The 13,229-nt window shown below is 46.2% G+C and overlaps 1 protein-coding gene across 1 annotated transcript; it reads right to left on the bottom strand.

The window, feature by feature from the left end:
• Positions 1–11,568: 11,568 nt before the first annotated feature.
• On the bottom strand, positions 11,569–12,076 carry LOC123166876 (histone H4). Its single transcript, XM_044584682.1, has one exon. The coding sequence runs from the start codon at positions 12,035–12,037 to the stop codon at positions 11,726–11,728; it is 312 nt and encodes a 103-aa protein (XP_044440617.1). The 5' UTR covers positions 12,038–12,076; the 3' UTR covers positions 11,569–11,725.
• Between the last annotated feature and the right edge of the window lie 1,153 nt (positions 12,077–13,229).

Here is a 13,229-nt window from a genome sequence, read left to right on the forward strand (position 1 = left end):
GCAACGTGCAGGTGTGCAATGGGCGATGGGCCCAGACCCCTGCGCCATAGGATTTAGACCGGCATGCTGACCTCTCTGTTGTGCCTAGGTAGGGCTGCGACGTGTTGATCTTCCGCGGCCGGGCATGACCCAGAAAAGTGTGTCCGGCCAAATGGGATCGAGCGTGTTGGGTTATGTGGTGCACCTCTGCAGGGAAGTTTATCTATTCGAATAGCCGTGTCCCTCGGTAAAAGGATGAGCCGGAGTTGTACCTTGACCTTATGACAACTAGAACCGGATACTTAACAAAACACACCCTTCCAAGTGCTAGATACAACCCGGTGATCGCTCTCTCACAGGTCGACGAGGAGAGGATCGCTGGGTAGGATTATGCTATGCGATGCTACTTGGTGAACTTACCATCTACTCTCTTCTACATGCTGCAAGATGGAGGTGGCCTCAAGCGTAGTCTTCGACAGGATTAGCTATCCCCCTCTTATTCTGGCATTCTGCACTTCAGTCCACCGATATGGCCCTTTACACATATACCCATGCATATGTAGTGTAGCTCCTTGCTTGCGAGTAATTTGGATGAGTACCCACGGTTGCTTTTCTCCCTCTTTCCCCCTTTCCCTTCTACCTGGTTGTCGCAACCAGATGCCGGAGCCCAGGAGTCAGACGCCACCGTCGACGACGACTCCTACTACACTGGAGGTGCCTACTACTACGTGCAGGCCACTGACGACGACCAGGAGTAGTTTAGGAGGATCCCAGGCAGGAGGCCTGCGCCTCTGTCGATCTGTATCCCAGTTTGTGCTAGCCTTCTTAAGGCAAACTTGTTTAACTTATGTCTGTACTCAGGTATTGTTGTTTCCGCTGGCTCGTCTATGATCGAGCACTTGTATTCGAGCCCTCGAGGCCCCTGGCTTGTATTATGATGCTTGCATGACTTATTTTTATTTTTAGAGTTGTGTTGTGATATCTTCCCGTGAGTCCCTGATCTTGATCGTACACGTTTGCGTGTATGATTAGTGTAAGATTTAATCGGGGGCGTCACAAGTTGGTATCAGAGCCGACTGCTTGTAGGAATCCCCCTTCCACACTCCTTGGCCGAAGTCGAGTCTAGACATTGCAAAACTTTTACTAACATGGCTGTGTGGCTTACGGGCCCACGTCGCCATTGGGTGGTAGTAGGATCTTTTATTCCTCGACCTATACTCTGGGACTCTGACATCTCTTCTATTCGGGTTAAATGATTTTGCTAAAAAACAAAACTAACTTTAGGTTCTCGAAAATACTTTCTCCCGGAGAGCACATCACTTCAGATGATCGCCTGCTGCACTAGAAGATTCTGAAGTTACTCTATGATGTTCTGTCGAGTCTTTGTGCCATCGCATTTGCGATTTCCTTCCACCGTCAACCCCTATGAAAACTGCATACACTTGCCATTCATACAATCATTCCCCGTTGATCTTGATATTATAAGATACCTTGAAATCATCTCTATTGTTCCGAGAATACTTTGTGCCTACTGCCTTGCAGTTCTTTGCCACATGAATACCCCTACGGATAATTCCTCTCACTTACCGAGTATCAGCTCATCCCCAGTTGTTCAGGTGTTTCACTAAGTTCTTCAAAATAATATTCGATCTCCCGAAAATCCTTAGCAGCTTATTGCTTTTGAAATTCTTGCTTGCTTGCATTATGGTTAATCCCATAAGTATAGTAATCCTATTGGCATCCCTTGTCACTATCATTCTTGAGTCCATTGATTCAATAAGTTGTGAATGTTCACAATCATCAGTCGAATCCTAGGATTATCCTTCCGGCTCGGACGTCATTTGGATATGAGCTGGTTCTTGACCAATCAATGCCTTGATCGGTTGTGCTCTAAGTCTATTGAACTTATTCATTTTTGATCAGAACGATTGCTTCTGATCCCTTGATTTGGAAATAAAAAAGAATTTGCATTAAGTTTTGAATTAGTCAGTTGTTTCTATAATCTGATGCCTTGGCATTCCTTCTTCCTCTGATTGAGTTCTGATATTCACATCAGCCCCGTTGTGGACCGCCATACCCATTGCCGGGTTATTATCCAACAGTGTCCTTGACGACCAAAATTCTTGTGATTCTTTACCTCATACATAATGCCTTTGGTAAATTGTATCCTCTACTCTCTTCAACCATGTTCAACTTTTGAGCTTGTGTTATTTACTCCTGAAGTTCATGATATATGTTCTAAGAAGCCCCGATGGGTTGAACCTATTCCTTCCTTAACCTGTGTGAACCCGAAAGTTTTCAAGGGTCATACTCCTCTGGTAATTCACCGGGTAGGTTTTGACACTGAAATCATTTTTATCTAGAGCAGTGAATGAAAGGTTATGCATTGAAGAAGTGGGAGTCGACCTTGAACTTTGTGTTCATGCCCATGGACACGATGTAGATCTTATCATTAAAGCTTCTCTTAAATTAATTATTCCCTTGGTATAAGTTCATCTTATATTTGGGATCTGGCCTTTTGCAATCGTGGTTCCGACCATGTTCTCCTTTAAATACCATTTCTCATGCAAGTTTAAGCACTTGTCTTCTGCAGAGCAATACCCTAGTCCAACCTCTACTTTGATCTTTCGAGTATTACCCCCCTGGTATCTTGAGATTATCTTGGAACTGCATAACTTCCTATGAGTTTTTCATCAAGTACTACATTCTCACTGATTACAATTATTCATGGGCTCTGAGTTATTAAACACTCAAAGACACCGATAACTGAACCGAGTCCGCACTACGGTTCAACAACTCGTAGTAATCTTCTTTAAGTACGAGTTTGTACCCGATCACATCATTCCTAGCCTGCTCGGCTATGTCATTATCGTGCCGATTTTAACCGTGCTACCTGTTCCTTAATCCCGAAACACAACTTTCGACGATGAGCTAAGCTTACGTCGATCTTTCTCGTCATATCATTTCGCCTTGAACAACAAGCTTGATTTCGAGTTTGTGTCGTACCCTTGGTTCCAATAACTTTTCGCTTCACCATTCCTTTGACTTGATGTCATTGCCGGAAACCTCTCGACAAGTGTGTCGTGATCATCGTCAACATTTTAACTTCTTCCAAGATATCAATTGAATTCATGATGAGAAATTCCATGCTTGCCCTCGATGATTTGTGTTATCATCGACAACATCCTTGTCTTCCCTCAACACAAATGTGTTGATGTTTTGGATTGAATCTTGAGTTCCTTGCTATCCAGCATCTGTTCTTCCTTACCTTGGAGTATTACCATCTTTTATGTCAAGAAGGTCGTGAGAATTGCTCCACCTCTTAAAAATTCTTGAAATAGTGATACTTCTCACCATTACCATCCTTTATTGGTTCCCGTGTTGATTCTAACCGGAATACCAACAAGTGAACGGTGCTGCATGGATTCTGTACCCCTAGCAACCCTATTGCTTTGGAGTTAATGATCGATAGTTCATTCTTAGACTATTGGATAACGAATCACCATTCTAACATTGATCGTGCTACCTAAGCCCATATGTCGGGTGCACCTTTCAACCATTTTTTTAATTGTGTATGATTTCCTCGAGCATACATCATTATATCATTTGATCTGACTAATGTTATCTCCTTGTTCACATAATTGTGGAAACCCATATTTTGGAAGTCTCGATGAATAGTCGCTGAGTTCATCAGCTACCTCCTTATCCCTTCATTGGTTTAATGATGAGCTCTTGTTTCGGAACTCGCTCCCATAGTTCATTTCCTGAGAATCTTACATTGTCATCTCGTCAATTTGTGTTGCACCTTTTCTTCTCAGGCATCCTAAGTCTGAGGTATCCTAACACCAACCGGATCTGAACCTCGGTCAGATATGATGGTTGGAACATTTTCCAAGCGTTATAACATTGGTCTTCATGTGACCTGGTAAGGTGATGTCATGCCTAGCACACCTGGCCGGAGGACCTATTGTTATAGTTTCCTTTTCTGCAAGATTATCCATCCTTCCATGAGGAAATTGTAAGACTTATTCAACAAGATGTTCCTGATGGATCCTTCGTGTATCTAGAGTCTGACCTTTGCTTGAAGACCATGTCAATGCTATCTCGAAGCATGTTATGGTACTCTGATTTTCAATAAGAACATTTGAAGCACAATGCTAAATTTTCTTTATCAATTATCCAAACACCGTTGTATGGGTAATGTCATGAAATTTCTCTCCTCTTATCTAAATGGCTTTCTACTTTCTATCCTGTCATGGATATCATGCTCCGCTTGTCCTTGGGAAGGGTATACCCTCGAAATATGTGTGTATACACATTTCCCTTCCATTGTTATGTTTAAATATGATAATCACATTTTCCTTTCCATTGATTTGTTTAACCTTTCTTGTGATCTAGAGGATATAAGCAGTAATATTCTGCTGCTTATGTAAACACCTTGGTGTACAACCCTGTCAGAAAGACCCTGTTACTATTGTTGATGACATTCCGGTAGCCACCGATGGACGAGAACTTTGCCTAGTGGTCCCCTCGTTCAACGAGCAGGAATATGGTTCTCTTCATCCCTCGCCCTTGGTACCGACGTTGTGCCGTCATAACTGACAGGCTAACCTCTGAAATGCCTTGCTATCATGGCCGTGCAAGATGTCACCGCTCCTTCTATTTATTTTTCCACGTGGTGGGCCCATAACCCACAGGTCCTAGGATCGAAACCTGACTCTCCTGTACATCCCTGTTTCCAAAGTTATTCCTCACGTTTGGCTTCGTATGTAATTCGCGAGCCAACTTCCTAGTGATCCATTCCGGTATCAGATGCAATACTTATTCTCGTTGCTCTGAACCCCTTTCACCTTCTGATAGGCATCGAACGCTTGCCTATCGGTTTGAAACTTCTCATGGTACCTTCTTGCTTTGCTCTCGACATCTTCTTAAGTTTCAATTCGAGAGATACTTATGCTTCTTCCCCTGAGTTAACCGTATGATGCTCGATCTTGTTAGAATCCGTCCTTATAGGGTTTTCCCTTCTCACCCTTTCGTAAGTACGGTGAAGATCCTGAAGGAAGGACGACAAACTTCGTCATGATGACCTGAAGCAGAGGACTGAAGACATCAATGTAATGGATCGACCTCTTCGAGAAGAGCAACTATGACCGAGAAGAATCGTTAGAATTTCGTAACCAGATCCCTTCCCCCTTATAACCGCTCCTAAATCTCGGGACGAGATTTCTTGTAGTGGAGGAGAATTGTGACGCCCGGATAATTAGGCTACAGTAATCCCACGTTAATGTCGCCACGTCACCTTGGTTACTATTGCTAATCTCGCGCTAGATCAAAACCGGTCCAAAATTCAAATTCAAATCCAAAATCAAGCAAACAATAAAAGTTTTTGAATTGAAACTAAAATGTTCGGAGTGAACCAAATAATGCATAGGTAATTATGGTGAAGAAACCTCACCTTTATAAAATATTTAAATACTATTAGATGAATAAAATAGTAGCGAAAACCATTATCTAAATACTTTTAAATATTAAATAATTACGAAGCTATTTTAGTTTGGGTAGCAAGTTAGTGTGGTTATGGCACATTTGGTAATGTCAAATTAGGTGCCATTTTGGTATTTTACTAAAACAAAAATAAAAGGGAAATAAAAGAAAATAGAAAATTAAATTAAATAAAAAACAAAACAAAGAAAAGTGAGCCCCCTTTTTTTCCCCACTGGGCCTTGGCCCAACTAGCAGAAACCAGTCAGGCCGGCCCACCCGGTGCCCCCTGTATAACCCCTCACCCCACAAACCCTAACCTAACTCCCCCACTACCACGATTCCCACTCCCCCCGCGCGATCTGGATCGGGGGCGCTCCAACGCACGCCGCCCCGATCCCGTCGCCCCCGAGCCCGACGTCGGCGCCCAACCCGACGCCGCCCCGCCGTCGCCGGACTGCCCCGCCCCACTGCTCCTTCGCCGCATGCCATCGGCCTCGCCTGCCGTCACCACGCTGCCGCCTGAGGGCCTCGTCACCGTCACCCTCCCGCCTCGCCGCCACGCCTGGACGCCAACGCAGATCGCCACGCCGCCACCTCGTCGGACCGCCACCCCGTCATCGCCCTGCCGCCGTCGTCCCCGCGCCCCATTGCCCCGTGCCCTACAACCTCCCGTGAGCCCCCCTCCTTCTCCTCTTCCCCGCGCTCCGGCCGCGCACCTGCACACCCGCGCCGTCTGCGCCCGGCGCGTGGCCGTGCCCCTGTTTTCCCCCGCTCTGCTCCGCCTCCGGCCGCGACCAAACCCGCATCCACTTGGCCCCGCTTGACCCGCCTCCCCTGCTCCTATGGACGCCCGGCCTCCCCACCGGCCCCGGCGCGAGCCCTCGCTGTCGCTGCACCACCGCAACCGTCGTGCGCACGCACACCCGCACTTCGCCGCCCACCGCTGCCTTCCCCCTACCGCGTCGTGCTCGTCGCCGTCCCTTGTGTTGGCGTCGTTGTCCCGTGCCCCGCCTCCGCCTCTGGCCACGCCATGCCGGCGGCCAGTTCCGGCACCCCGGGTCTGCCCTTCGGGTGCAAACGCCCGGGTGCCCGCTGCCCGTTTCACCCGCTAGGCCCCTAGGGGCCTATGACAAAGGGGCCCCATGCCCCCAGACCGTTAAAAAGGAAAGAATAAAAGTATATAATAAAAATATAAATACTAATTAATTAATTAGTTAATTAACTTAATTAATCTGCTTAGTTAATTAAAAAAATTTAACTAAGCTAAGTGAAATTAGATAACCTAATCATTTAGTTAAAGCTAATTAACACTATTTCATTACTATGAGACAATGACGAACGGGATCCACGTGTCAGTTGACCCAGTCAATGGTCAATGTTGACCGCTGACGTCATACTGACGTCATGCTACTGCAGTAGGTATGTATTTGAATTAAATAAACCTGATAATTCCAAAAATGATTTAAATCTTTAGAAATTAATATAAAATAATCTGTAGCTCGGATGGAAATACTTTGTACATGAAAGTTGCTCAGAACGACAAGACGAATCCGGATACGCATCCCGTTCATCCGCCACACATCCCTAGCATAGCAAACTCGCAACTTTTCCCCTCCGATTCATCTGTCTGAAAACGTGAAACACCGGGGATATTTTCCCGGATGTTTCCCCCCTTCACCGGTATCACCTCCTACTGCGTTAGGGCACACCTAGCACCGTTACTTGTCATGTCATGCATCGATATGCATCTGTTTGCATTGTATTCATTGTTTCTGCCCCCTCTTCTCTCCGGTAGACTACGAGACTGACGCCGCTGCCGGTACCCCTGTGATCGACTACATCAACGACGAACCCTCGTTCTTGCCAGAGCAACCAGGCAACCCCCCCCCCCCTCTTGATCACCAGATATCGCCTATTCTTCTCTCTACTGCTTGCATTAGAGTAGTGTAGCATGTTACTGCTTTCGGTTAATCCTATTCTGCTGCATAGCCCGTCATTGTTGCTACAGTTGTTACCCTTACCTGTAATCCTAATTGCTTAGTATAGGATGCTAGTATTCCATCAGTGGCCCTACACTCTTGTCCGTCTGCCATGCTATACTACTGGGCCGTGATCACTTCGGGAGGTGATCACGGGCATATGCTATATACTTTATACTGTTACATTACTTGTGATACTATTCGGAGATGGGGGCTGAAGGGGTAGGTGGCTCCATCCCGGTAGAGGTGGGCCTGGGTTCCCGACGGCCCCCGACTGTTACTTTGTGGCCGAGCGACAGGGCATGTTGAGGCCACCTAGGTGAGAGGTGGGCCTGGCCCTGGTCGGCGTTCGCGGTTACTTCAAAATAACACGCTTAACGAGATCTTGGTATTTGATCTGAGTCTGGCCACTGGCCTATACGCACTAACCAACTACGCGGGAACAGTTATGGGCACTCGACGTCGTGGTATCAGCCGAAGCCTTCGTGATGTCAGCGACTGAGCGGTGCGCGCCGGATTGGAACATAAGCCTGCTCTTGTATTAAGGGGGCTAGTTCTGCTTCCGGCCGCCCACGCAACGTGCAGGTGTGCAATGGGCGCTGGGCCCAGACCCCTGCGCCATAGGATTTAGACCGGCGTGCTGACCTCTCTGTTGTGCCTAGGTAGGGCTGCGACGTGTTGATCTTCCGCGGCCGGGCATGACCCAGAAAAGTGTGTCCGGCCAAATGGGATCGAGCGTGTTGGGTTATGTGGTGCACCCCTGCAGGGAAGTTTATCTATTCGAATAGTCGTGTCCCTCGGTAAAAGGACGAGCTGGAGTTGTACCTTGACCTTATGACAACTAGAACCGGATACTTAATAAAACACACCCTTCCAAGTGTCAGATACAACCCGGTGATCGCTCTCTCACAGGTCGACGAGGAGAGGATCGCCGGGTAGGATTATCCTATGCGATGCTACTTGGTGAACTTACCATCTACTCTCTTCTACATGCTGCAAGATGGAGGTGGCCTGAAGCGTAGTCTTCGACAGGATTAGCTATCCCCCTCTTATTCTGGCATTCTGCAGTTCAGTCCACCGATATGGCCCTTTACACATATACCCATGCATATGTAGTGTAGCTCCTTGCTTGCGAGTACTTTGGATGAGTACTCACGGTTGCTTTTCTCCCTCTTTTCCCCCTTTCCCTTCTACCCGGTTGTCGCAACCAGATGCCGGAGCCCAGGAGCCAGACGCCACCGTCGACGACGACTCCTACTACACTGGAGGTGCCTACTACTACGTGCAGGCCGCTGACGATGACCAGGAGTAGTTTAGGAGGATCCCAGACAGGAGGCATGCGCCTCTTTCGATCTGTATCCCAGTTTGTGCTAGCCTTCTTAAGGCAAACTTGTTTAACTTATGTCTATACTCAGATATTGTTGTTTCCGCTGACTCGTCTATGATCGAGCACTTGTATTCGAGCCCTCGAGGCCCCTGGCTTGTATTATGATGCTTGTATGACTTATTTTTATTTTTAGAGTTGTGTTGTGATATCTTCCCGTGAGTTCCTGATCTTGATCGTACACGTTTGCGTGTATGATTAATGTACGATTGAATGGGGGGCGTCACAGACCCCTAGCTTCCTGGTGAGCTGACTGTTGGCTAACGATCTAGCGAATGCATTTATTTGAATAAAGCTCTCATTATTGCCTGCAAAAAAATGAATTACTTGTGATCCTTGGCAGCAATTGGACTGTACACTGATCAGACAGATGAAACATTTAAGTTCAATTAGCAGATGTGGCGTGGCGGCCACGCGAGCTTGAATAAACCTGGTATCAAAACGTCGCCTAATGTATCACCACATCCATAAATCACAAAACATAGCTACCACTGTGTTACCCTAACTCAAGATAGTCCCTCTTAGACCTCACTAATGGATCTGAACCGTTGATTTTTATGGGTTTTTTACATCCTATGGTACCAAACTAGTATGTTTTTACATGCAAATCAACACACTCACCCTCCCTGGGTGCGGAATGTACAAACGAGTCTATCAACAAAAGGAAGCCAAAAATATCTAGCCGAGGCGTGTAAAAAAAACTAACCTACGTCATGCTCTCCTCAAATTCTCTCGTCAATTCAATGTGAGAGAGTGATCGAGACCAAAAAAAAACTACTCTCAAATATCTTTCCATGTTTTCACGGATGGTATTTTCCTGAAGACGTCCTAGGAGCAGCGCCCAAATGCTAGAGCCTACAGATGGTCATAATTTGTAAGGTCCATTGAAACTGAACCTTCCAAATGCCATTGATCTACGATTGGAGATCGCATATATTATAGGTCATAAAAAATGGGCCAATGTTTTCTTTTATAAATTCTATCATACCTTCAAACGTGAAGACTAATTTGATTGACAAGAAAGGTAGTGATGTTTTCTCTAGTTTTAGGAATCTTGCTAGGGTTGAATTAACCTCGTGTAGTTTGTAAGCCGGAGAAGTGCTCCAAACCTCAAGGTAAGGTACACGAAAAAAGGACTCCACTAGAAGAAACCATCTTCGATTATCATCTCAACAATTAAGTCAAAACACTAAGCTAGCATGCTATACTTGGCAAAATGGCAAGTATATTAATTGTCTTGCCATTGGAAGTCAAGAATGCACACCAAACAATGCATAATAAGTGCATGGTTTCGACCACCTGAATTAAAGTTTTTTTCGTAAATATGCAAAGAATTGCGTATCATTTCTGATAGGTAGGAGAGAATTGTCACAAGAAATAGGAGGGAGGGGGAGGGGCACCACACAAACAAGAAACACATCCTAAAGACTCTCCTAGACCGAACTCAAGCCATGAAAGGCGAAGAGAAGGGACACAGGGCAGGCGGACCGCCTCAAGACCAACGCAAGGAACCTCTGTCACGTGGCCACCACTCCATCACAGACATAATCAACGTACCCCACCTTATGCGCCTAGGAGATGGCAAGTGGGATGCAGGACCCAACCGTGTCGGAGGAGGAAGGCCTGGAGGAAGTGTCGGCGATGTCATATATAGCGCCTCGGATGCCCACATCCTGGGAAGCAGCCAGTACCGAGCACGGCGTCCAACATTGCAATCCAACACAGGCGGCTTCCGCAAGCACCCAAGACAATGCCTTCATGAAGGAAGTGGCACTGTGACACCGTCGTTGTCCGATCCGGCGAACCAGACCTAGGGTTTTCCCTGGCGCTTGAGGGGCATGGTAGAGAGGCCATGGTAGTGCCTCCGAGAAGGGGATGACACCCACGGGTGTTGCCACTACCAGCATCGGCAAGCCGAGCAGGCTTTCACCCTGGCCTGAGACCGGACAATCCTAAAGAAGCCGCCCAATTGATGTAATATTAAGGTAAAGATGCATCAGTGATACATTCGATGTTAATTAAATGACCACCTTATGTGTATACTATATTGAAAAGAAAACAAATAGTTAACAGCGGCATGAAAAAATATGACAAAGAAGATAAAAAGAGACTAGGGTAACATGAAAGAGAGGAAAAACAAAAAAAAACTCAATAGTGGCATGAAGCAAAACATACAAGTAATTTCCTGCTCTAGAGAATTAGTGACAGCGACTTACAATTTCTCAATAAAAGAAAAGGGAATCACCATGTGTATTCTTATCAGGCACAAGGTCATAGGAAAGAACATAATCTCTACAATACATTCCTCTGAGGAATGAGGTGATTATTAGGAAGAAAACCTCTGCTTAGTGCAGACTGCAGAGCCTCAGATAGTTGTTCTACATTCTAGACTTGTAAATGTCGCATGTACCATTTCAAACTCTGAAAGATGCTTGAGAGGCTTGATTCAGAAATATTTGCAGGACCCCAACATCTCAGCATCTTTAGATCCTGAATCCCGATCCTTGTGCACTACCTTGCTCACAATACTGCAGAAAAGAACAGGATTCATTCCCACTGAACCCAAATTAAACATGGCAACTGTAGTACACTGTAGGTAACTGAGCGGAAGCACTCGTGCAGATTGCAAAGCATGACAAAAGATTGATCAGATTGCAAGTGCGTACAATTCTAGCTGCACAGCTATACGATCTAAAGGTAAAAATCAGTCAGTCTTATAAAACGATTTCATCACTGAAGCAATTCGACAGAACTCAGGATCGGAGTATTTTCATTGAACGGATAATGGTATTGCAGACTAGTGAACACAAACGCACGACAGAGAAGTACATCCCATCCACCACGGCACATATAACACAGAAAAACACGGCCGCCACCAGCAGAGCACACCACGTATCTACTAGCCTCCGAAGCCGTAGAGGGTGCGGCCCTGGCGCTTGAGCGCGTAGACGACGTCCATGGCTGTGACGGTCTTGCGGCGGGCGTGCTCGGTGTAGGTGACGGCGTCGCGGATGACGTTCTCGAGGAAGATCTTGAGGACGCCGCGGGTCTCCTCGTAGATGAGGCCGGAGATGCGCTTCACGCCGCCCCTCCTCGCCAGCCTCCGGATCGCCGGCTTGGTGATGCCCTGGATGTTGTCGCGGAGGACCTTCCGGTGGCGCTTGGCGCCGCCCTTGCCCAGCCCCTTGCCTCCCTTGCCGCGCCCGGACATCGCCGCTGGATTTGAGAGAAGAAGGGACTGCTGCGGATGTTGAAGCTTGGGATGGATTTGGGAATCGGAGGTGACGGCTTTATATGGGAAGGAGTTGGGAGGGAAGCCCGAAATTTTGGGGAGTTGGAGGCGGGAGGTGTCTGCTCTCTGGCTCTCTGCTGGGTCGATCCGTGAGATGGTGGAGTTGGGCCGTTGGATTGCGATCAGAAGGTGGGATGCCGTGGGAGGATTGTGGTGCGGATCGGTGACGTGGCGGAGATGTGGGCATGAGCTTTTTTTAGAGAGAAATGTGGGCCGCTTGTGCTGCTATGATTTGGGCCAGGCTAATTGAAGGACAATCTGTCTTTTCCCTTGGCCTAGACGAGAATGTTAATACTACTCACTTCGTCCGGTAAAGAAGGTGCATTTGGCTTTAAAATTTGTCCATAAAAAGTGTATTTCTATCTTTCTAATGCATTTTAAAGTAGAAAAAAAATATTTCTCTCTCATCACATGATAATCAAGATCAATAACATTCTACACATAATCTCCTTACTTTCTACATGCACTTAACTCATTGGGGATTGGGTAATTAAAGAGGAGAGATGGTGGCTTGCACTTTTCCAATGCATTTTTTACTTCACTCCATAATTTGTTCTAAAATCTCTATATGTAACTTTTTACCGAACGGAGGGAGTAGCTCAGTTTTTTTAGGTTAATAGCTCGGTTTTCATATGTCATCATCGCTTGTGGCCCGTTGCACGTTGCACCACTTCTCGCAACTAGAGTTTTTCCTTTTTTAATATTGTAGATCAATTTATTCGAAATATTTTATATCTTAAATCATGCGTTCAAATCTTAAACTGTTTACATCGTTGGATTCATCGCGTCGAGATCTTCAAAATTAGATCCCATATTAATAGGTTTTGATGAAAAATTCACGGAAAAAATGACGAACAAATCACACGAAGAGCACTTTTTTCTCTTTTCTAAAGCCATTTCCGAGACACGCGGCCATGCCTCTCGCAGAAGCAAATCCGTGTCTCTCACGTAATGAAAAAAATACATTTTTTCTGTTTCTGATAGGCACGGCCATGCCTCCCGCGGAAGGAAAAAAACGTATTTTTTCCCTTTTTGAGAGGCACGGCCGCGGAAGGAAAAATATGAGTTTTTTTCGTTTCCAAGAGGCACGGCTCTCATGAAAGAAAAAAAA

This window comes from Triticum aestivum, chromosome 7D, assembly GCF_018294505.1.
Source record: "Triticum aestivum cultivar Chinese Spring chromosome 7D, IWGSC CS RefSeq v2.1, whole genome shotgun sequence".
Taxonomy (NCBI): Eukaryota; Viridiplantae; Streptophyta; class Magnoliopsida; order Poales; family Poaceae; genus Triticum; species Triticum aestivum.

Excerpts from the sequence above, each read along its gene's own strand:
- LOC123166876 (XM_044584682.1), bottom strand. The coding sequence starts at position 12,037 with ATGTCCGGGCGCGGCAAGGGAGGCAAGGGGCTGGGCAAGGGCGGCGCC.